Source organism: Cheilinus undulatus, linkage group 12 (assembly GCF_018320785.1).
Source record: "Cheilinus undulatus linkage group 12, ASM1832078v1, whole genome shotgun sequence".
NCBI classification, from domain to species: domain Eukaryota; kingdom Metazoa; phylum Chordata; class Actinopteri; order Labriformes; family Labridae; genus Cheilinus; species Cheilinus undulatus.
The window spans coordinates 39181359-39202789 of record NC_054876.1 but is presented as its reverse complement, the minus strand read 5'-3'; the positions used below and the strand labels follow the sequence as shown (position 1 = coordinate 39202789).

Below are 21431 nucleotides of genomic sequence, written 5' to 3'. Positions count from 1 at the left end.
AGAGAATGTTTTCATCTACCACAGTCACAGCAACGTTGCATAATGTGTACTTTAGTATCAGGATTGAACGCAGAACTACAGCTGAGCAGTTGCATGCCTCTGGAGAGAGAAAGTACAGTGGCGGGTCAAGAAGGATAGACTGTTTCATTTACATCCACCTGGGTAACGCCCCATAGATGGTGTTTGGGAAGAGCAGCACCTTCCAAAAGAAAAACCTGGAGGGTGACTGGACAAACATTTTGTCCAGCACATTCTTTTTGAGCCAATCAGAGCAACCCTGGGGCGTGAGCTATATGATCAGGTCGGTTTGTTCGTTTGTTAGTTTGTTAGCAACATAACTCAAAATGTTGTGGACAGGACAGTTGGACATTAAGAGAGAATGGTGACAACCATGCAGGACAGGAGCTACAGGCCCGACTCTAACCTGTGCCGCCCTTGTTTTTAACAAAACAACCAATGCATGTTTTGTTAAAACAGAGCTAGTTAAGGGTATTTCTCTCAAATTATTGGAATAAGTTAATTTTGTCAACTTAAATTATAAATAGTCAACTCCCTATTTCCCATGTGTAAGAAAATATAAAGACCAGCAAAAACTAGACAAAAATTTGAAAATGACTAAAACTGAAGAACATTTTAATCTGAAGGTGAGGACAACCTTTAAAAAGTTGCCAAAATTAACACTGTTGATGCGTAATTACATTATGCACAACAGTGACTTCTGTTCTCCAAAATCTAATCAGTCAACCCTCAAGTCCAAGTGTACATTTGTGTCAAATTTGTAGTGATGGGTCATTTGTGAACGAGGCAGTTCAATGAGACGGCTCTTTTACGTGAACGATAAGAGCCGGATCCCGTTAGAAGGCCATTTTTATATTTTTATAACTATTATTATTATTATTATTATTATTATTATTATTATTATTATTACCTCCGCCAAGGAGGTTATGTGATCTGGTGGATTTGTTAGCTTGTTAGTTTGTTAGAGACATAACTCGAAATGTTGTGGACTGATTTTGATGAAATTTTCAGGAAATGTCAGAAATGGCATAAGGAAGAACAGATTAGATTTTCAGAGTGATCTGGATCACTGCTTGGGTCCAGGAATTTTTTAAAGGATTCTGTACTATTGGGAGATAGGGCTAATGGCTGAGCTCTGCACTGCTACCACTTTACACTAGGAGATTGCAGACATGAGTAATTTCAATCCCAGCAGCATTTATGGGTGTGTTTCCATTCAAAGTTTTGGAGTTTATAGAGTTTGAAAGACGCATGCCCGGTCGAGGAGACGAGTCGGAGCATAACAGAGAGGAAGACATTGAATTGTAGCGAGAATACTCACAATGCCGGGATGAATAGAGGAATATTCACCCTCTGCCATGACTTCTAGTCATCCAGTGAGACCATGGGTGAGACTGTCAGTGCATCTGTTGCACCTGGATGGTTTAGGAATTTTTTAAAGGATTCTTCACTATTGGGAGATAGAGCTAATGGCGGAGGTCTGCACTCTCAGAGTGCTTTTCTAGTTATAATTTGTAAATAGATTGTGTGTGCGTGTGTGTGTGTGTGTTATTTGATTGATTAGTAGGAATGGTCTTTGATTCACTACCACAGGAACACCTTGCATTAAGGACTCATGTTTGATGATGTTTTGAGGAGACAGTAGATTTTGAAAACTAATAACATGATATTTTCATCAATTTAAAAAATTGAACATAGTTGGGGTAAAATACCTGCCCAAATATTAATCATATGTTATAACATTGCAAGAGTTGGCAGGTCAAATGGAGCCAAACTGGTACCCAAATGAAGAGCCGTTTGGGAGTCAAAAGAGGCGACTCTTTTGCTGAGCTGATCCAAATGAGCCAGATCACTGAAAAGAGTCGAAATTCCCAACACTACAAATTTGACAAAAATCCCTCCATGGATTCCAGATATATTCAGTTCATAAGACCTAAGGTCACATGAAGCTACACTGAACTTGACCTTTGACCTCCAAAATTGGATCATTTCATACTTAATTAAGGAGGGATATTTGGACAAAGTTTTAGAAAAATCCCTCTGAATATTCTTGAGATTTGGCATTTACAAGGAAGAGATGAATATGAGGCCTAATGGCCTTGACATCTGACCTTTGTTCACCAAAATCTAAATATGCCATCCTTGATTTAAAGGAAACTTTTATGAAAATTTTGATGAAATTTCTCAAAGCATTCTTGAAATGTTGAAAAATGGCCTAGATATATAAGGAATAGACAAGCTTAAAATGTAATTGCCCTGGTTATCCTCAGCATGAAGGCATAAAGAGGAACACCAAAGCTACTTTTTGCTTTAATAATCCAGTACCTCAGGTACCTTTTGATATCAGTAATAGTAACTGTAACTGGATTTAACTATCTTGTTTTTGCTCTGTTGAGCACTGAAGTCCTGAATGTCTGAATGGTGATCTATAAATAAAGTTGCTTGCCTGCCTGGCCATTATTGGTTATTTGATACTCCCAATGAAGGTTTATAATTTCTGTATTGTTAAGTTTTTACTGTAAAAATGTCATATATATAAGCTGTTATTTTTCAGAGGAAAGTCTCACATATATTTTTTTCCACTGTTGTCATAATAAAAATGACAAAAACTGGGGTCACAACCTCATGCTGAAAAGATATCAAAAATACTCTCGATAAATGATTTGTGCAGAGCGACTCGTTAGTGGCGCTCCCTTGGAGCTTAATGAGCTATTGAGGCTTAATTAATAGCCCGGAAATCTCTAAATTTAGCTCAGTAAGAGATTCAGTTATGATTACAACCGTCATATTTACAGTGTGTTTCATCATCGCCTGACAAAAAATTTTCAATTCCTTGTGTTTCTTTTCTTCCTGTTGCCTTCCAGCAAACATGCAGAGAAAGAATTACTTTTCTCAAGCTTTGTCAAGTGCGAATAATCATTTATTCTCTAACCCTGCCTACTGTGTTGACAAGCGAGGAGAGGAGTAAAGTGCAAAGACCGGAGAGCTGAGCCGAGCAGAGCTGAGCTGAGCTGAGTCTCATGCTCCCTCAGCTCCATCTCAATAGGCAGAGGGTCAAATGCAGAGACCTACCATTGGCAAACAGTATTTACTCTAACAGCTATAATGGTTCTTTAGAGAGAGTTCTAATGTCAGAGAATATAAAAATGAATATTGATGCTCTGAGAAAAACAGGAAAGCTTGTACGGCTGAGATACAGAGATACAGCCACACATGGCTGAGATGTGGACTGAGAGAGGGAGTGAGCATAATGGAAAATACTGGTTCTCTTTTTGTCAGACGCTCTACTTCCAAGTGAATTATTAACTCTTACATTCTGTCATGTAAAGCCCTGTGTCAAAACCTCCTTTAAAACCCTTAACACCCATCTCTTATCATGTAGATATTGTGATTTCTTTTCTTAAATGACAGAAAAAAAACTGAACAAGGAGCTGAGACTGTCTCTGTAAACCTTGTGAAATCTTAAGATGAGCCTTCTTTTATACTAACTGTAGAGTAACCATCCACTGCTCATGTACTGTAGCATCCTTTCAGCTAGCCATGTCTGTTTTCAGTGGAACTGCATTCACGCTGGGCAATAAGGCCCATTTGACCCCTAAAGTCCGGTTAATTTGACCACTGTGAGGGCTCAGGAAAGGATCACTTCCTTGGCTCTGGTACAGAGATGAGAGGTGGGCTTGGGCACAGTCCTGTTGCTCGTGCAAGTGCACAAACGCAGTCGCGTATCACGGACGTGCAGAGCAACTGCCGCCTTGCATAACTGAAAAATCCAGGAGTGTTCAAGGGCCGTGTCCGACCAAAATGTTGGTAAAGTCTGAGATCACACGTCTTGTAAACAAAGGCTTTACAAAGCATCTCCTGGGAGGAAACTCAGATTGTGGGGATGCTCATTGGCTCCAGACTTCAGGCAGTCATTGACTGCAAAGAATAAGGCAGAGCCAGGGAGTGGCTTACAGAGCTTAAGGCCCAAATGTTGCTGTCAATAAATTTTAAAAAATCAGATCAGAATGACAAGATTTGTAGACAGTTGTTGCAATAAACTGCATATATTACTTCCATGAAATGGACTGCATTTCAGATAAATGACATAACAAAAGCAAAGAAAAAATTGAAGAGGAAATTCTTCTGCATGGCATCAACATCTTTTACAATCTTTTTAAACAGTGACATGGATTTATTTTTAACTGAAAAGTTTTAATCTGAATAAATAAACAACAGAATAGAGGGTGTTCTGTTTCCTTATTTGTCAATCTGAGATGATGATGATCTTTGTGTTTTATCAAATAATAAAAATGATGAGCACATAGAATTTCTGGTAATCAAATTTAAACAGCTTCTGTGGACTGTTTCACGCTACTGTCAGAGTATGATTGATCTGCATACATTTTTTCAATGCATTAGATTTTTCTGTGATTGATAAACCAAAATTAATCACAATTTTTGACAGTTTAGTTTTCTCAAAGCCATGAATCTTTCGTGTTAGTAAAAATAATGCTACTCATGATTGTTATGAAGGTTAATTATAAAGAGAAATGGGTCATTTAATAAAACAGCATTCAGTTATTATTATAAAGTTTGTTCTTGATTTTTATTAGATGTTCCATCATCAAACTGCATTCATGGCTCCAACTTTACCTACCTGTGTAGCAACAAGAACTCAAATAAGAGGCTAACATCATGCTGTTAAATGAAACTGAGGACAGTGTCTGCATTTTTATGAGTACAGGTATGGAGGTTTAGTATCAACTGTGATATGTGATACTGGAATCAGTGCATCCAAACTTCTGATACACAAAAACATCTTGAAGAAATGTGCCAAGCCCTGGATCCATATGGCTTCTAGCTACATCACTGCTGCACAGACTTGTCATCCAAGTATCAAAAACTGCTGTAATTTCCATTATGAGCCCCTGAGGATGGAGGTACTCTGAAAAAAAATGGTTTTGATTCCTAAATAAGAAATGCCATATTTTTGTGAAACACTTCAAAATTAAAATTCTTTATTTCAGTAATATTTGGTTATATTTCATAGTCATTGTGGTCATAAATAAAAGCATATACATGTGCTTACATGTATGCATATATACTATTAAAAGAGTTTAAAGAGAGAAAGAGGTTCTGATTGTTTTGCATTTATTTACATATTCAGCAAGGTTTAGTTCTTGTGTTCAGTCAGATTAATTATTTTGCTAATGAGCCACTTTGAATGCGTATGCTGTAGGAATCTAAATGCATGCATTTGTCAGCATGCACAGTTTTCCAGGTCTACATCTGTCAAATTATAACATTAGACAGTAGTGCTTTAGTACTAGAGAACAGTCTTGGTCTTCAGACCAGTCTCAAGTCCACATTTTGAATGTCTTGGTCTTGTCTTGGTCTCGGATTTGCCGGACTCTGGATTTGCAATCAAGACTGGTCGAGACCAGCACTGATCTGCTATTCTTCCACTTCATCAATGTAACAATAAGGAGAAGCACTTGCTAAAACAACAAATAGCTACACCTGCAAAATCTCAGGCATCAGACCATCTTATTTCTTGTCAGAAATACTTCTGAACACTTACTTTAGGCCTCATTCACCTGCCAAATCTAGATAAACATCTCATTTTCAGATATTTAAAATAACTCCAGACTTGTCAGTGGCTTTTAAATGCATGCAAGGATTTATTTTTTAGAAGTTAGTTGAACAAATTTGTTAAGATTTGAGCTATTTGCATGTTGTGCTTTGAAAGAGTTGCAGACACCTTGCTTTTATCTGTCAAATTTATTAAAAGAAAACTAAAGTTTAAGAGAGAATGCTCTTTAAATAACTGTTCAACCTTGTCATGGTTTTATTAAACTGATTTTTATGGTCTTGGTCTCGGTGCACTCTGGTCTCATACAACACTGTTAAACAGTTATCAAATGTCCTTTATTGTTAGATCTTTGTCTAAATTAGCTGCATGTGAAGGTCCTGCAGGTTAAGGTCGTTCAAAGCTTGATCCCAAAAGTGACTCGACTTACACAAAGGTCTTTCAGATCTTAAACTCAGTGAAACATCTTAAAGAACCCTGACTTAGAGCCAGCTGCCTTTCAGATCAAAAACTGAATCATTCTTAGATATGGCAATGCAGTGACGATAGAGCTCAGTGTCATTTTGCTGCTTTAAAAACTTTATCTTGGTTATTAAGGTATCAGCTGTTGATAGATCAGTCTAAAATTTAGAGAGATATCTTTGAAAAACTGTTACTTTGTTGCCCATGCTCCAATTTCAGCGCTGTTTGAACCTGGGACACTTGAGTGTACTATATCAAGGCGTTTATTATGTTATTCCCCACCATTCCCTGTTCAACAGAGCAAGCCTCGTGCTTTTGAACACAATATGCTTTGAGCAGCAGTTTGCTGCAAATTATTCATACAATCCTGTCCTGTGAGAAAAAAAAAAAGAAGTCTCTGGATATTAAGCCACCACTTCAAAAAGGTGAACCGTGCAGCCTGCTCACAGTTTAACCCTGTCGGCTCCTTTTTATCTTACCTGAATTTAATTACTCCTGGCACATCATTTGGCTCATGGAGGGAGAAATTAATGGGAAGGATGAAATATGTGATTACATGCTCGTTTGGCTCTTATAGACCTAAAATGAACATAAATGGCATAGCATCTTATGTGCTCTGCCATTTGTGTTCAGCCCAAGATGAGAATATTGCACGGTTTTGGAATTACATAATGTTGGCCACACGAACATGCACACCGTGATCCTTTGCCTTCATAAAATGCCACAATTAATTTTGAGGTTATGTAAAACCTTTATCTAATTATGCTGCTCAGAATGGGGATGATTAGCAGGTCTGTAATGGAGACTGTGATAATTGTTCTGTTAATGGAGGGCTGCATGGACATGTAAATCCTATATGTCTCACAAGCCTGCCCACTGGGACCTCACAAGATGCAGCATTCACACTGCAGAGCTCTGTTTACATGCAGCCTTACAGCCTTAAGCCTAAACCTTGTCCAAATTGCAGGCAATTATGTTGTGCATAATTACAAAGGAAGATATAAGACTGCAGTTTAGGACAACATGGAGACGTCTCATGTGAGCGGAGATGTGCCGGGAAGCGGGAAAATAACCAATTCATCAATAATTCTTCTGTACATGATTGCAGGGAAGCAGAAATATTCAGAGAATGAGCCGCTGCCGTGCATGTAAACAACTTGATCATGTTTTTCTCCAAAGGGTAAATGTGTGAATATAAAGACATTAAATGTGGCAATTCAGGCTAGAAACGGCATGAATATGGAAGCAGTTGTTCAGTTCTCAGAATGTCTTCAAGAATTTCAACTAAGTCCAGCTCCCTTTCACATCAAACTTCGAGTAAACAATACAGTTCTCTCTAGTAATTATAAAAATGGAGAATATGTCAGATGTTTAAGTTCTGTTTTTCAAACAGAAATAGGATAAGACAGTCTCATTTATAGCAGTAGTTGCCAGTTTTAATAATAAACAGTAAAATTTCCCATTCATATTCAACATTCATTTTTCAATAATCAACAAAACCATTAGGGATAACTGTGCTTTGATATCATGATAAATGATGTCTAGACAGCATGAAACACAGTTTTCTTGGATGTTGGGCAGGACACATCATTGTCTCTCTCTGCTCTCTCGCCTGTACCACTGTAGGCCTGCTGCACTGTCTGTGACAGGGGCGGAGCAAATACTCACACAAGGATGGAGCACTTCAGCAGTGAATCAAACTAAAACCTGCATCTATCTGAGTTTGTGACCATGTGTTTTATCATAACCGATGCAAAAAAAAATTTGAAAAAATCAATTGAATTATGTCTGATTTCCCTAAAACTATCTACAACTTTATTTAAGCTAAGTGTCCAAAATACCCAGTTAATGCTAGGAGACAGAAACCTTTCTGAGTTGTACATGTTAACTTCAGTATGTTTTTTGTCCTGGCAGGGTAAATGTGTGAATATAAACATATTTAATGTGGCAATACATGCTGGAAAATGCATGAGTATGGAAGCAGATCAATCAAAAATACAAAACTGAAATATCACATTGACATAAGTATTCAGACCCTTCACAAAAATACTTGAGTTTTAGCTCTGTGCCTCCATTTCTCTTGATCTTTGCTGAGCTGTTTTGTACACCTTGACTGGAGTCCACCTGTGTAAATCAAATTGATTGGGCATGATTTGGAAAGGCATGCACCTCTATAGCTTGACGACGCACATCAGAGCAAAAATCAAACCATCAGGTCAAAGGAACTAGCTGCAGAGCTCAGAGACAGGATTGTTGCAAGGCACAGAAAGTTCCCAAGTGCACAGCCGCCTCCTTAATTGTCAAATGGAAGAATTTTGGCACAAGAGGACTCTTCCAAGAGCTGATCATACAGCCAAATTGAGCAATCAGAGGAGAAGGGCCTCAGTAAGAGGTTTGACCAAGAACCTGATGGTCACTCTGAGCTCTACTTACTGTGTGTAAATGTGATTTTTCAGTTTCTTATTTTTAATAAATTTGCAAAAATTTCTACTACTTTTTTTCACTTTGTTATGATAGGGTACTGAGTGTAGATTTATGAGAATAACAAGGTCTTTTTCGACTGTAGCATCAGGCTGCAACAAAACAAAAGTGAAAAAGTGAAGAGGGTCTGAATACTTTCTGAATGCACTGTATGGTGATACATTTTCAAATGAGATAAAGAATAGGAAAATACCCTTTTTATGGCTATGTATTATGTTGATCTAAAAAAGTGTTCAATGCTCGGCTTAAGGATTGTTTCGAATAAGAACCACTAATTATGAAACACTCAGAGACCAAAAGATAATCTGTTTTAACTTTGCAGCTTGTTGCACATAATGTGCCTTAACAAAAACCAACAAGTTATTAAGGTTTTATTTATTTCCATTCAACTAGAAAATGTTAAAGTATTACTATTGGTTGATATTCCCCCAGCTGGTAAACAAACATACTAACAGACTGAGCTTCTGCTGTGCATGTAAACACCTTCATTATACTTGTTTCCAAGGGGTGAATGTGTGAAAATAAACACATTAAATGTGTCAACTCAGCCTGAGAACTGCATGACTATGGAAGCAATCAGACCACACAGCTTGCCACTGAAACAGGTTTAAAAGCAGACTTACTTTAAGGAGAACTGCTCCACAGTGGAATTGGGCATCAAGTAGAGGAAGATTTTCAGGGTCTCTCCAGGCTTTAGGGGCTTCTCAGGAAGCCTGAGGAACATATTCTTATCCAGCTGCTTGTCCACCAGCAGCTGCTCCTGGCTGGCCTGGTACAGGCTGATGCTCCCAATGCGCAGTAGAGGGTGCTGTGACAGAGGCTCTCCCCTGGAAGCACCAGCACCTCTATGACCAGAGCCCTCACTGCACTCCCCGTCCGGATTAGGACTATGCAGTGTGTAGTAGAGCTCAGCTTGGAGGGTCTCACTGGTGAGCCCATCCAAGAGCCCGTCACTGGAGCCTTTTCTCCGCCCCAGTGGGGCCACATTGGTGTTAAACCAGGATGGGGGCAGATCCAGTTGGGCCAAGCATTGAGCGAGGTTGCCTTTCATGCGACAGGAGGTTTTTATCTCCCGGACATCCCTGAAGGCATGGAGACGGACGCAGGGTAGCTTGTCCTGAGCCTTGAAGTCGTCCCAGTCGCGGCCTGCGATGTAAAAAAACACCTGGACGGTTGGGTTGTTGGAAAACACCCTCGCCTGGACAATAAAGGCCCGCACCTTCCAGTTGACTGTCAACTGGCCGGGAATATCCAGAGGACTGGTTGGCTGGAGCAACTCCTTCGACAGAGCCTGGTCCTGAGCGAAAGGCCCAAAGCTGATGTTGATGGCTGGGAGGTCTTTTGTCTGGAAAACCACAAAACTCTCCGAGCGCTGCAGCGGGTGTCCCGTGCTGGGGCTGCTGCTGCCGCCGCCCCTGCTGCCAACCGTTTGTCCTGTGATCTGAGCCTCCCGTAAGAAGAAGGCCAGTTGTGCATTGGACATTTTGAAGTTGGCGGGGAGGTACACATTGGGTGGCGACTGGCTGGCTGTCATTGCCGAGGAACTGAGGAGGGCATCTGAGCTGGTAGGAGAGACTTTACCTGCAAGAGCTGTGAAAAGAAGAGGAAACACTTAGTCATCTGTGCACTATTGCAGCTGAAAGAGAAAACTTAGAAATTACACATAGGATTGGTTGAACTTATGAAACACAACATACTATGACAAATTCAAGGACATGAAGAGAGTCTGGGAGGAAAAATCTGCCTAATTGGACTTTCACTCAAGAGCATGTGATAGTTTATTTGAGATATATGATGAGATATCACTGGTGACAAGGAAGACAGCATTGGCACAATGCAACTGTGCAAAAAAGGGCAGAAATGACAAGAAAATAGACAAAATAACCACCATTAAAGACAGGGAGATGCTTTTTAATTGCAAATGGAAGAAACTGTGTGGTTTACTTGAAGATACTGCACCTATATACTCCTTTCTTTGACAAGAGACCCCGACACTTCTGCTGTTATACTCCTGTACAATGCTGGTATTGTCTTTCTTGTCACACGTTCACCATCTAGACATGTTTTCCCCACATACTACTGTCCTGCATGCATAAATCTCCAATATATGAAAGTTTCAATAAAATAAAGAAGCAACAGCTTCTGAAGGGGGCGAGAGCGGTGTCAATGATTGGAAACTATGAATGAGAGATGAGTAGGAAGTCGGGGAGGTCTGCACTACCCCGTCATCCGTAAAGAGGAAAAGGGGAGAAGGTCAGCACACGCTAATTATATGATAACAGGTCAATGCATGTCAAGCATCCAGAGCACAGGCTATCCAGTGAAACATGCTGTTCACAAAGTCGAGGTGGCAGACGGGTGATCTTTATCCGGGAATTAACAACACCTTCAATCAATCAAGCAGTGTTTGGCAATTCCACAGTTTAAGGTGAGAGACTTGCCCAGTCACTGGGAATCTTTCTAAAATGACTCAGATCAAATATGAAGGTAACCAGAAATGAAAGACCACTCATTCTGAAGAGTTCTTATCAGGAATACTGGTGCACTTGTTGAGGAAAAACTAACACCTACAATCAAAGCAAAGTAGGACAACATCAGCTTAGAATAAATGGAATAAATGTGACATACTTATCAAAATTACCCAGAGCTGAGCACAAAAATATAGTTGCCTGTCCCCATGGTCCAAATCATAGATTAAAAGTCCCATATTCCAAATGGTTTTGTCATTGAATTCGCATCCTTTAAATCAGAAAAATCAAGAGAGATTTTTTCGAAAGGGAAGCCTCTTCAAAAGGTTGTGTTCCTCAGCGGGTACTCCACACAAGTTTGGGCTTCTTTCTCTGAAAATCTCTCTCATGAGTTGCAAAAGAAGAATAAATGAGCTGGGTAAAGAAAAAGGGAAAAAAAAGGCATTAACTCCAGCAGTTCACTTGGTCCTTATCTTGTTGTTCCTGGTTATCCACAGAGCGTCTTGAACTTGTCTCATTCCCGGCGGTTCAGGTCCTGGTAGAAGAGAAGTTCAACCCCACGCTGCAGCGGCTCTTTCAATCCCAGACTGTGCATGGCTCCGGGACACACTCTGATAGACAGGCTGAGCCTCCACCCGGTTGGTGGGCTGTACGGGAACTATAGACAAAGCCTTTGACGCCGCCCCGTCTTGCCACACCTAGTCTCTAGTCTATAATCACCATTTCAGCTCCCGGTCACAGAGTTAAGACACACAAACCCTCTGAGGACTCGACTCACACAGCGACACACACATGGAGGCGAAAGGAATAACCCTCTCCAGCTCGATTCATCCTCTCCCTCTGGACGTGTTCAGGCAGACTGTGTGTATAGGGGCTGGATGTGTGTGAGGTGGGGCGGGGGATGGATGGATTGCTTGAATGCCTCTAGGCAGAGAGAGAGGGAGAGTGTGAGAGTGAGAAGGAGAGGGGAAGAGGGAGGGATTAAGCAAAGATTATTGATGAATTAGCCTGGCTCTCCCGTCTTTCTCCTCCTCTTTTTCCCTTCCCTCCTCCTCCTCCCGCCCCATTTCGTCTGCTTTTTAGCCCCCATGAGAAATCCATGAGAATAAGGGGGGATACCGGCCGCAGAGGGGGGAGGGGTATCTGGGCTGAGCTTCACTCACATGTGCTTGGAATTCCCATAATAAAAGAGAGAAGGATCCAAGGATGTGTGGAGTGTGTGTGGGCCCCATAAACTGAATGGCAAACAGTGGGGGCAACAAAAGATGAAGCCACAGCCGGGGAAACATCCCGCACTTACAAATGAGCAGTCGTCGCCATAGCGAAGGCTGTAGGAACTATAGCCACTGATGAGAGGAGCTACTTAGAGGCTGTCTGGTCTTTATCGACCACAGGGTTCTCAATACCTCACAGGAATTTCTGTGTGCTACTCTTGCCTTGATCACCATTAAAAGCAACAAATACACAACAGCAATCCACAAAGTTCCCTTAAGGGGCTCCTGCACCAGAATGCCATCTGCTTCATCCTCCAGGGCCCTGAACATAGAGCCACCATTTGAATATCACACATTCACTTCATATTGCGGCAGTTATTGGATAACATTTCAAATTCAGGGAGCCTAGCACCAATCTTCGCCTCAAGAGGACAGAATAAGTAAGGGTTATCAGCTACATCTGAACATGGACCAGCTTTCCCTTGACAGATGCTACGGGTAGCTTTGCCAAAGCTCCAATCCAAAATGCATGAGATAGACCAGACCAATCAGTGCCTTTTGAGAAGATCGAGGCGGTAACTATGGACAGGTTTTTGGTGCATGACACCGCTGGTGTAGTGATTAGCTCACATTTTAGTCAGATCTGTACCACATTTCTTTATTACAAGAAGAGCAAAGAACCACCTGCTTTGGCATGAATTTGCAGTAGTTACAGGCGAGGTTTAGCTGTATTGCAGGTCAGCAGTAATGACTGTTGCCAGATTAGCTTGGATGTAGCTACATGCTAGCAGAACATTTTTCCAATACCCCCAAAAAAGGTTGGCTCAACTTAAATCTATTGGGGGGTTTCTGCTACGACTTTTGGCTGCACCACCATGAATGTGACAGACAGAATGTTCATCCAATCACTGTCAGAGAATTTTTTAAAAGTCCTGCCCTTCCTAAACACTTTGTTTGAGGTTTCACAGATGGATTTGGGGGGCTGGACTTTTAAAGCAAATTTAAATGAATAAACACTGTGGTCTAATAAATGCACTTTTGTATAAATACAGTCATGTGCATGACTTTTAGGCACCTAAGGTGTTAAGAATTTATCAGGGGATCATTTGTTCTATGAAGCAGGGATGGAGAGGAGGAGGATGGCCGCCAGATTAAAACTTGACACATTTTGACACGTGTGCGGTTTGGCAGCCAAGGTCAAGCTCAATGGCATCTCTTTTTTTTTACTACTGGCAGTTTTCAGGCCCTTGGATTATCCACAGACCGACCAGGGGTTTGTGGAAACATTTCTACCCACCTGGACAGTACCCTCGGTCATGCTTACTTGCCACATCAACCCATCACTCTGCCCTAAAGGTGTGGACCTTTAGGGCAGAGCACAGAGGTTGTGCCAATCCTCCGTCCCATCTGGTGTCCTCAGAGGCTCAATTGTCACATCTAAGTCTAACTTTAGCTTAAATCATTTTAGGCCTAGAAGTTCTGCACAGTGCTGTATATATTTCCTTTCAAAGTATAATTTTTTCCTTTGGCAGTCAAGATTATACTACAACCAGCTACAAGGTGGTGATTGGGATATATTGGCCACATATCTTTAAAATGGATCAAATCTCGAGTCATTACTGAAAAAATGTTCTAATTATTTTTTTGGCCTTGTTTTAATAGCTGTAGGGATTAAAAAAGAGATACCCTATACCAATCATATCCTTGATGTGGGGCCTGATGTGCCCCCAAGCTGCCAGTTAATGATCACTGGAATAAATCCTCAAATACAAGGATATATACCTTGTTTGCTTGCCAATACTAATATCGAAAAGGCATCGTTTTCTCACTACCGCTTAGAGCCGTATATGTTTTTACTGCTGTGTTTAAAAAGATATTGGAGCAGCGTTGCGGACCACTTTGCTCGATACATCTCCCTATGTCTTAAGGCAGGAGTTGCCTTAAGCTCAGACAAACCTTGATTCCCCCAAACCTCCTGGGACTTTCAAAACTAAATGTGCAACGTTCTCCGTTGCCTCCCAAACTACTGTCGAAGTATCCTTGAGCAAGGCTCTTAAAGTAATGTGTCTCGGTGTGCTTCACAAGCACCTGCTGCTGGCCAAACAGCCCAAAACAAAATGGTTTCCAGCTTGCTGCTGTTTTTAAATGGTGATTTGGTTTTTAAAAGCAGCTTGCTCCACACTCTGTACTGTTGACTGCTTCTCTCTCCTGCATCTGTTCGTTTAAACGTGGGGAGACTGCAGGGCCACATCGGGGAACTCGCGGTGAAACTGTGACTTCAAACAGCTTGTCAACATTATTTGAGCGTGTGCAGGGCAATAACAACACAATATGTGACTGTTTGTATCATTAGTGATGTGCAGTTTAATCTATGTGCTGAATTGGCTCAAACAGGGTGCAACGGGAGCTGAGAGCAGGTGAACTGTGGGTGATGTTTTGGCAACGTGAAGCAGTTACATCAGTGACTGAAACAGTACAAATTCAAGAAGGACATTTTCAGTACCTTAACAGGCTCAAAGACTCACCAAACTTGGCAGGCACATCAGGCCCGGTGAAAAATTTATATTTTATGGGTCTTCAGTAGAGGTAATGAAAATTGGCTCAAAAACGCCCTCTAAGAATCTTCTAAGTGGCTGTTCCTGAAGTGTATTTCACGTAGGATGATGAAATTTGGCAGGCATATCCAGTCTTCTGAGACGTAAGGAAAATTGTATTTTTGTTATGTTGAATTCCTGACAGAAGGTCTGCCATTTTGGAAAAACTAGTCAAAAAAAATTTTTTTTTTTTTGGGCCATTTAGGGGTCCTTCTAGGAATAACCCTTCCCAGGATGTTCAACCAATTAAGCTTAATTATGGCAGACAGCTACAAGAAACCTGAATGATGAAAATTTATTTGACTTGTGTACAAAACTCAAAGGTTTTGGCTGTGGGGAGCCAGCAAACTGCATAACTTGCAAATACACAGGAAGTAGTTTTTATCTCAGATGGCATCTGACCCAAACTGGTAGTTTTTTTTTTAACTGCATATGAATTTTTAGATCAAACGTGCTACTTGACAGACCATGGTTGTCATTAGAAATCTGTTTTGAATAGAAAGGTACATATGAGAGTCTTGGAAATGGCTTTGTAGCCATTTCCAAGACTGATAGATTTCAACCACTTTGTTTTTTCATTTGTTCTTGAATTTCTTTGGATCTTGGCATGATGCGTTTCTTTTTGAGATCTTGTCGCCTACTTCACTTTGTCTGACAGCTTCTATTTAAGTGATTTCTTGATTTAAATAAAAATTAAATAATCATTCAAACACTGCGTTTTCTATTTACTTGGGTTGTCTTTGTGAAAAATTAAAATTGGTTTGATGATCCTGAACATTTAAGTGTGATAAATATGCAAAAACATCAGGAATCAGAAAGGGCAAATACTTTGTCATGGCACTGTACATATACCTTTATTAATAACATGCTAAAGTTTTGGCCTGGTTCCCTAAGAATGTATGAAAGCTGTCAAAAACTCTGAAACTTGCTCTGTCTAAAGCAGCCTGTCACAAACTTCAGAAAGAAGACCTTAAAATCTTCTGGGGTCCACCAAACAACCCTTGTACAACCATAACACAAGACTTGAAAATGTACCTCTCATTTATCATAATTTTGTTTTGCTTTCAGAGACAATAGCATGACTCAGGAATATTTGTAGGGTCACAGAGTACAATCACTGAGTCACTGCCATTTATTTTGTTCTTATCAGGCATCTGCATCTTACATTTTCTTTGCTAATATTAATTTCTGTACATGCACTCTATTGCCAAGCAAACCCTTCCCAAGTAGCATTAATGTCTGCAAAGGCACTGTTAAATTATCAAAATCGGGAAGCTAGCCAAACAGAAGAATGCTTATCAGGGTGTCACTAGTTAATCCAACACCAGTTAAACCATAACACCAACAAAATAAATGAATAAAGGTGACATGAGTTAAAACTTCTGGCAGGGTTTTACTACTGCTGAAACTTAAAAGAAATATATTGAATGAAATAAAATTTCATGTTCATTTAAAGTCTGACTTGATTTTTTAAATTGTAATTATTTTTTAGTAATTGTAAGTAATCTCTCACAGCCCACCTAAAGTCCCTCTGGGGCCCACACTTTGAGAAGCACTGGTCTAAAGGGCTAATTCAATAAGCATGCTGTAATGATATAAAGGCCTGCACAGTGTCCTTAGTCCATGCACTTTTCCTTTGTTTTAGGCCAGATAACAAATGGGCCAGTCTGTCTCCACACATGCAGATGAAGAGTGGAAAAGCTGGCAGCCCTGAACTGAGCTGATTAAAGCCTTGTCTTATTCATCCAAGTCATGGTTATCCAAATCTTCATCAAGAGGGCAACTGGAAGAACCTTCAAGAACCTCAATCAAGTCTAGTTGTCCCCTTGACAAAGACAAGTATGATTAAAGCCTTGCTTATACTAAAAATAGGAATGTTGGTGTAATATTTACAAAGATATTTGTAACGAATTGATTTCTAAATCATCTAGAGGTGGAGCTGTTATACACTTAATAAATCTGAACATAGTCACTGTCATCAGAGATTCCCAAACTAAGCTCTCCAAGGCAAATGTGACCCCATGGCCTATTTTTAATTGGCACACAGCAAATTCTACAATATTGATTAAATATGGCCCTCAGTAGAATATGAAGCAGTGGCTTGACTGTATTGTACCTGTTCATTTCAACACAAGGCAGTGCTGATATGTTAACTCTGCAAACAAACATTTTGATAAGAAGGATTTGTTGACCTATTTGACACGACTAAACTGAGATGACAACATAAATGGTAAACATATTGATGACCAAAATAATGGCAATATCTCAATTCATAATGCCTTGATGAATAAAGATTACAGGGTTACAGCAGCACAAATGGCACTCATTTTTTTCTCCATCTCTGCCTCAAGGTCTGATTTATAAAGGATATTGCTCTATTCATCTTTAAACATAATACTCCTACTGTCTAAAGTGTGGCTGTTTAGTGCAGTTTGCTTTTGTTTTTTTGTCTGAATGCGGAGATGAGCCATCAGTCCCTTTTTTCTCATGCCAGCTATGGACAGATTCAGTGGTAGACAGGGCTGACCGGGGCCCTTCCTTAAATCTGACAAGCCACCCTGAAATCCACAAGAATCATTTTCTCCTTGCCTGAACAGCCATCAATTGAAAGCCATGATGTGGGCTGTTTGATTTCTTCAGTTACTAAGCACATCTTAGCCTACATTGTATTGGTTTTACCTACTTTAACACACTGAAGGTGAGCTATATCAAAGTGGTCATGCTTATGTTTTTCTTTCTGTGGCCTTGTATGTGAAAAAAGTTTGGACGCCCTCAGTCTAGCCTGAACAGATGGTTATTGCTCGCCTCTAACTGCATGTGGCTGTTACCACCATCGTTTGTGAATTGGTCCCTTTTTGCAGTGAAGCTGTTTAGCATAGAAAGGGGCCAATTCTTCCCAAATGCCAGGCTTTAAACCCTTTGCATGTGCTGGGCATTTTATATGTTGTCATTTTGTCTCATCTGCACATTTAGCAGGTGCAATCGTTTTGGGATTCAGGCACCTACTGCTTTACTTTTATAGGTATGGACCAGTGATACTCAACACATGGCTCTTGAAACACACATGGCTCTTTTGTGATTATTTGAGGCTAGTTTATGTCTCAATTTGAAACATTATTGACCCAGAAAACCTTAAAAAAGGGAAACTTTGACCTCAGAAATTATCTGTTGCAAGTCACATTAATAAGTTTGTTTCACACACTTACACAGTTGGCTTTAATTGCCAACCTCTATTTCCATTGCCTTATTTGCATTTTTTGCCACTTTAAATCCATTTTCATTGCTTCAAGTCTGCTTTTGCCACTTCTTTTTGCCACTTTTATCCCATATTTGCCACTTTTTCATTGTTTTATCTTGCTTTTTGCATTTTCTTCTTTTTTTTTTGGCCATTTTTTGCCACTTTGCGCCCATTCAAGCTGAATTGCCATTAAATGCCACTCTTTTCCCCATTTTTTCCACTCTTTTCTCCTTTTTCTCATTTTTTCTACCTCTTTGCCCGTTTTAATCACTTTTACACTCATTTTTGCCTCCTGTAATGTAATTCAATTTTTGGTAACTTCTAACCAATTTTTGCCACTTTTTCCTCCCCATTTCTTCACTTTTTTCCATTTTCTGACATTTTATCTCTACTTTGCCCCATTTTTGCCCCTTTTTGCTGATTTTTGACCATTTTTGCCACCATTAACATATTTTTAATGCCACCTTAACCTTTTTTTGCCTCTTTTCACCACTTACATCGTGGCTTTTGCAAAGGTTTTTTTTTTTTTTTGAACAATTTGGCTGTCCGGTTGAGTAACACTGGTATAGACTAACAAATGAGATCAGCCTGCTGACATTTGATCTGAAGATCTAAAACACCATCAAATAGTTTGGAGAATCAGTATTAATATGTTTAACAGATTACCAGAAAAAAGCACTGATTTTTCTCCCTTTTCCCTTAATCAGTGTGTCTGAAAGCCCTCTTATGTGTTCAGTTTGACGTGTCTAAAATGACAGTACAACAACATGTATTCTGTTACAGTTTTCTAGTCATTGAAGGAACCTTTTCAACATGCACATGAAGCATTCCAGCAGAGACACTTGATCTGAGAGTACACTCTCATGTTTTGCCTGAAGGTCACCTGGCTGTAGCCCAGGACTCTCCTAATCCCTTTTAAATGCAATGAAACTGTACAATGACAATACACGCATTGAAAGCCATCAGACAAAACAAATCCTTGCCCCATCCACTCAACCCCAAGGCTTTAGGGTGTCATTTGAGAAGGTGATTACTGCCTATGATGCATCAGGGTGCTCTTGTCTCATCTCAGACTAACAACATCAGTGGTCGGTGGGTTTGAAAGGGAGCGCGGACACAGATGGGCTTCCAGCTTGAAACCCTATCGCCTTCCCCTTCCACTTGATGTCCTATTAGACCTCGGGCTAAATTGAATTGAATTCTCTTCCTGTTGTGCTCCCATTACACGAAACATCTGCTCTGTGTGTGTGGCAGGGGAGTGAGTGGGTGTTTGGTGTGAGGCCACTTTGTATTCATCAGATTACTTTGTCTGATGTCAATTAATGAAGTATAAGCCACTGTGAGGCTAAGGTTTTACTGTTTGACTTCCACTGTTATGCCGATTACAGTCGACAGAGAACGACTTTTTAAACTAAATAATGGAAATGATCCAAACAGCTATGTCGCTAATTTAACCCACAAGAGAATTTAATCATCAGTCTCCCTTGTTGGAGTTTTATTGTGTTTGAGAACTAAATTAACTTTCAAGAACGTCAATAGCAAGGTTCTCTTTTTATAAAGCTGATGAAGGAATGTTTTTACAACAGGCCCGTCTGCATTCACACAGAAAACAAGAGGTTACACCGCGTGAGCTTGAGGTTTACTTTTAATAAAACCAGTTGAATCACTGACTGTAAATAAAGGAGAGCTTTTGTTTTAAAAAACAAAAACAAGTCAATGAAAGAGTGTTTCATGGAGAGTTCATGCTCTTAACTTATCCTCGATTTTGAATGTTTTATAGCAGAAAGGAGTGCATGTCTTTAGTACAGCTGCTAAAAGCCTCTTTTCAGCATTTTGACATATCACATCATGATTGGACTGGTGCTCTTTGATTCTGCTTGGCTCGACTTGCTGCAATGGGGGGCCTGAGCAGTCAATAGTCTTACAAAGACTTATTATAAAGTCTGCTCAAATACTGCAGTTTGTAGCTTGATGGGGCGTCAGAGCAAAAACAGAGCCAGCTGTCACGCCTCGGTTTGTGCAAGCGAGGACAGGACTTTGATTCCACTTTGCAAACACACCAATACAGATGCCAAATGCAGGTGTTTCTTAGTGATGTTGACTGAATTTGCTCAACCTACCAGCCTGAATGTCCTGACCCCTCTAACCTCCAATTTCCTTATACAGCAACCGTGCCACAATCTGTCGGTGAATCTTACTGCAGAGTAAATCGCTCCCTCTCTAGTCTATCAGAGCAGTTCCACTGCCCGTGCTCCAGTCCGGCAGCTTAGTGTCCCTGGAGCGCCACGCCGCTCTGCTTTGTTCAAGATACGCTGCAGGTCTATTTTCAGCACCAGCTGCTGCCAAACCATGTCAATTCCCATCATTCAGAAAGCTTCAAACAGGAAGTTGCAAGCATAGAATATCTGGTTCTTTCAAAATACAACACAATGCACGGACTCCCGATCATAAATCATCACTCTATCAACATTATGTCTCATCCAGTGAGCAAAGGGTCACCGAGAGGTCAGTGGGTCACAGAGCTAAAATGTCACATTGAAGAGGAAAAGTTAACTTTTGAAGACAATTTAGCCAAAGAACTGTACATAAAACCACAGATCCTTTAAGCAAACATTAACCTTTAAACTTTCTAAAATGGCGGCAGCAATAGAATCATGGACTTATACTAGAAAAGATGATACATTCACCCTTAAAGATAAAATAATCCACTGTTGACATACTATTACTGTGTGAATTCACAATTCTCCTGTGATCTCCGTCCGCTGATCAGCCATGGTGCAGCGCTCTTGAATTGCTGTCAGTGGATGAGGTCGGGGCTAACCAGTGCGCAGCGCAGTGGTCGTATGTGGAAATTACTGGTAACAAACAGGCTGTGGCTGCAGCTGTAGCTCATGGTTAACTTAGTTGCTATACTGTAACGCCCTGAAGTATTATTCGCCCATGATGCTAGTTATAGCTTGACTAAAGCTTAGAGAGCTGTGAGAAATATCATTATATAAGTTCACAAACATTTATAAAAATACAGTGAAAATACAGTCATCTGTGAGGCTTATTCCAGCTGGAGGAAAAAAATCTGAGATATAGAGTTCAGGACTAAGGGAATTACTCGGTACGTTTACATGCACAGTGAAGTGGAACAACTATTATAGTTTGATTAGGATATTTAACTGGACTACTATCCTTGTCCCAGTACACAAGCACTATGGAAAAATCAGTTTACAAACTGAAGTATGTAAAGCTCTTATATGCCTTCTTTCACCTAGTTACTTTTGGACCTAGTCCTGTTGACCTTCCTTCAGGTCAGCAAGCAGCTAGCTGGTTGTCCAACAGCCAAAACTCCCAATTTTACAGCTTTGTACATTTTTTGCTCGCATGAACTCTGTA

General features: G+C 40.3%; 1 protein-coding gene across 2 annotated transcripts in view; it reads right to left on the bottom strand.

The window, feature by feature from the left end:
* Positions 1–21431, bottom strand: part of tmem132e (transmembrane protein 132E) — an 803754-nt gene that overhangs the window by 224894 nt on the left and 557429 nt on the right. Inside the window, exons 1-2 of one of the 2 annotated variants that reach the window (XM_041801769.1) lie at positions 11162–11240; positions 9157–10123 (exon numbers count right to left, since the gene is read on the bottom strand). In XM_041801769.1, coding sequence (XP_041657703.1) covers positions 9157–10123; positions 11162–11240 — 1046 coding nt within the window. Of the gene's footprint in view, positions 1–9156; positions 10124–11161; positions 11241–21431 lie in introns of those variants that run through there. The other variant, XM_041801770.1, reaches the window with a different exon arrangement.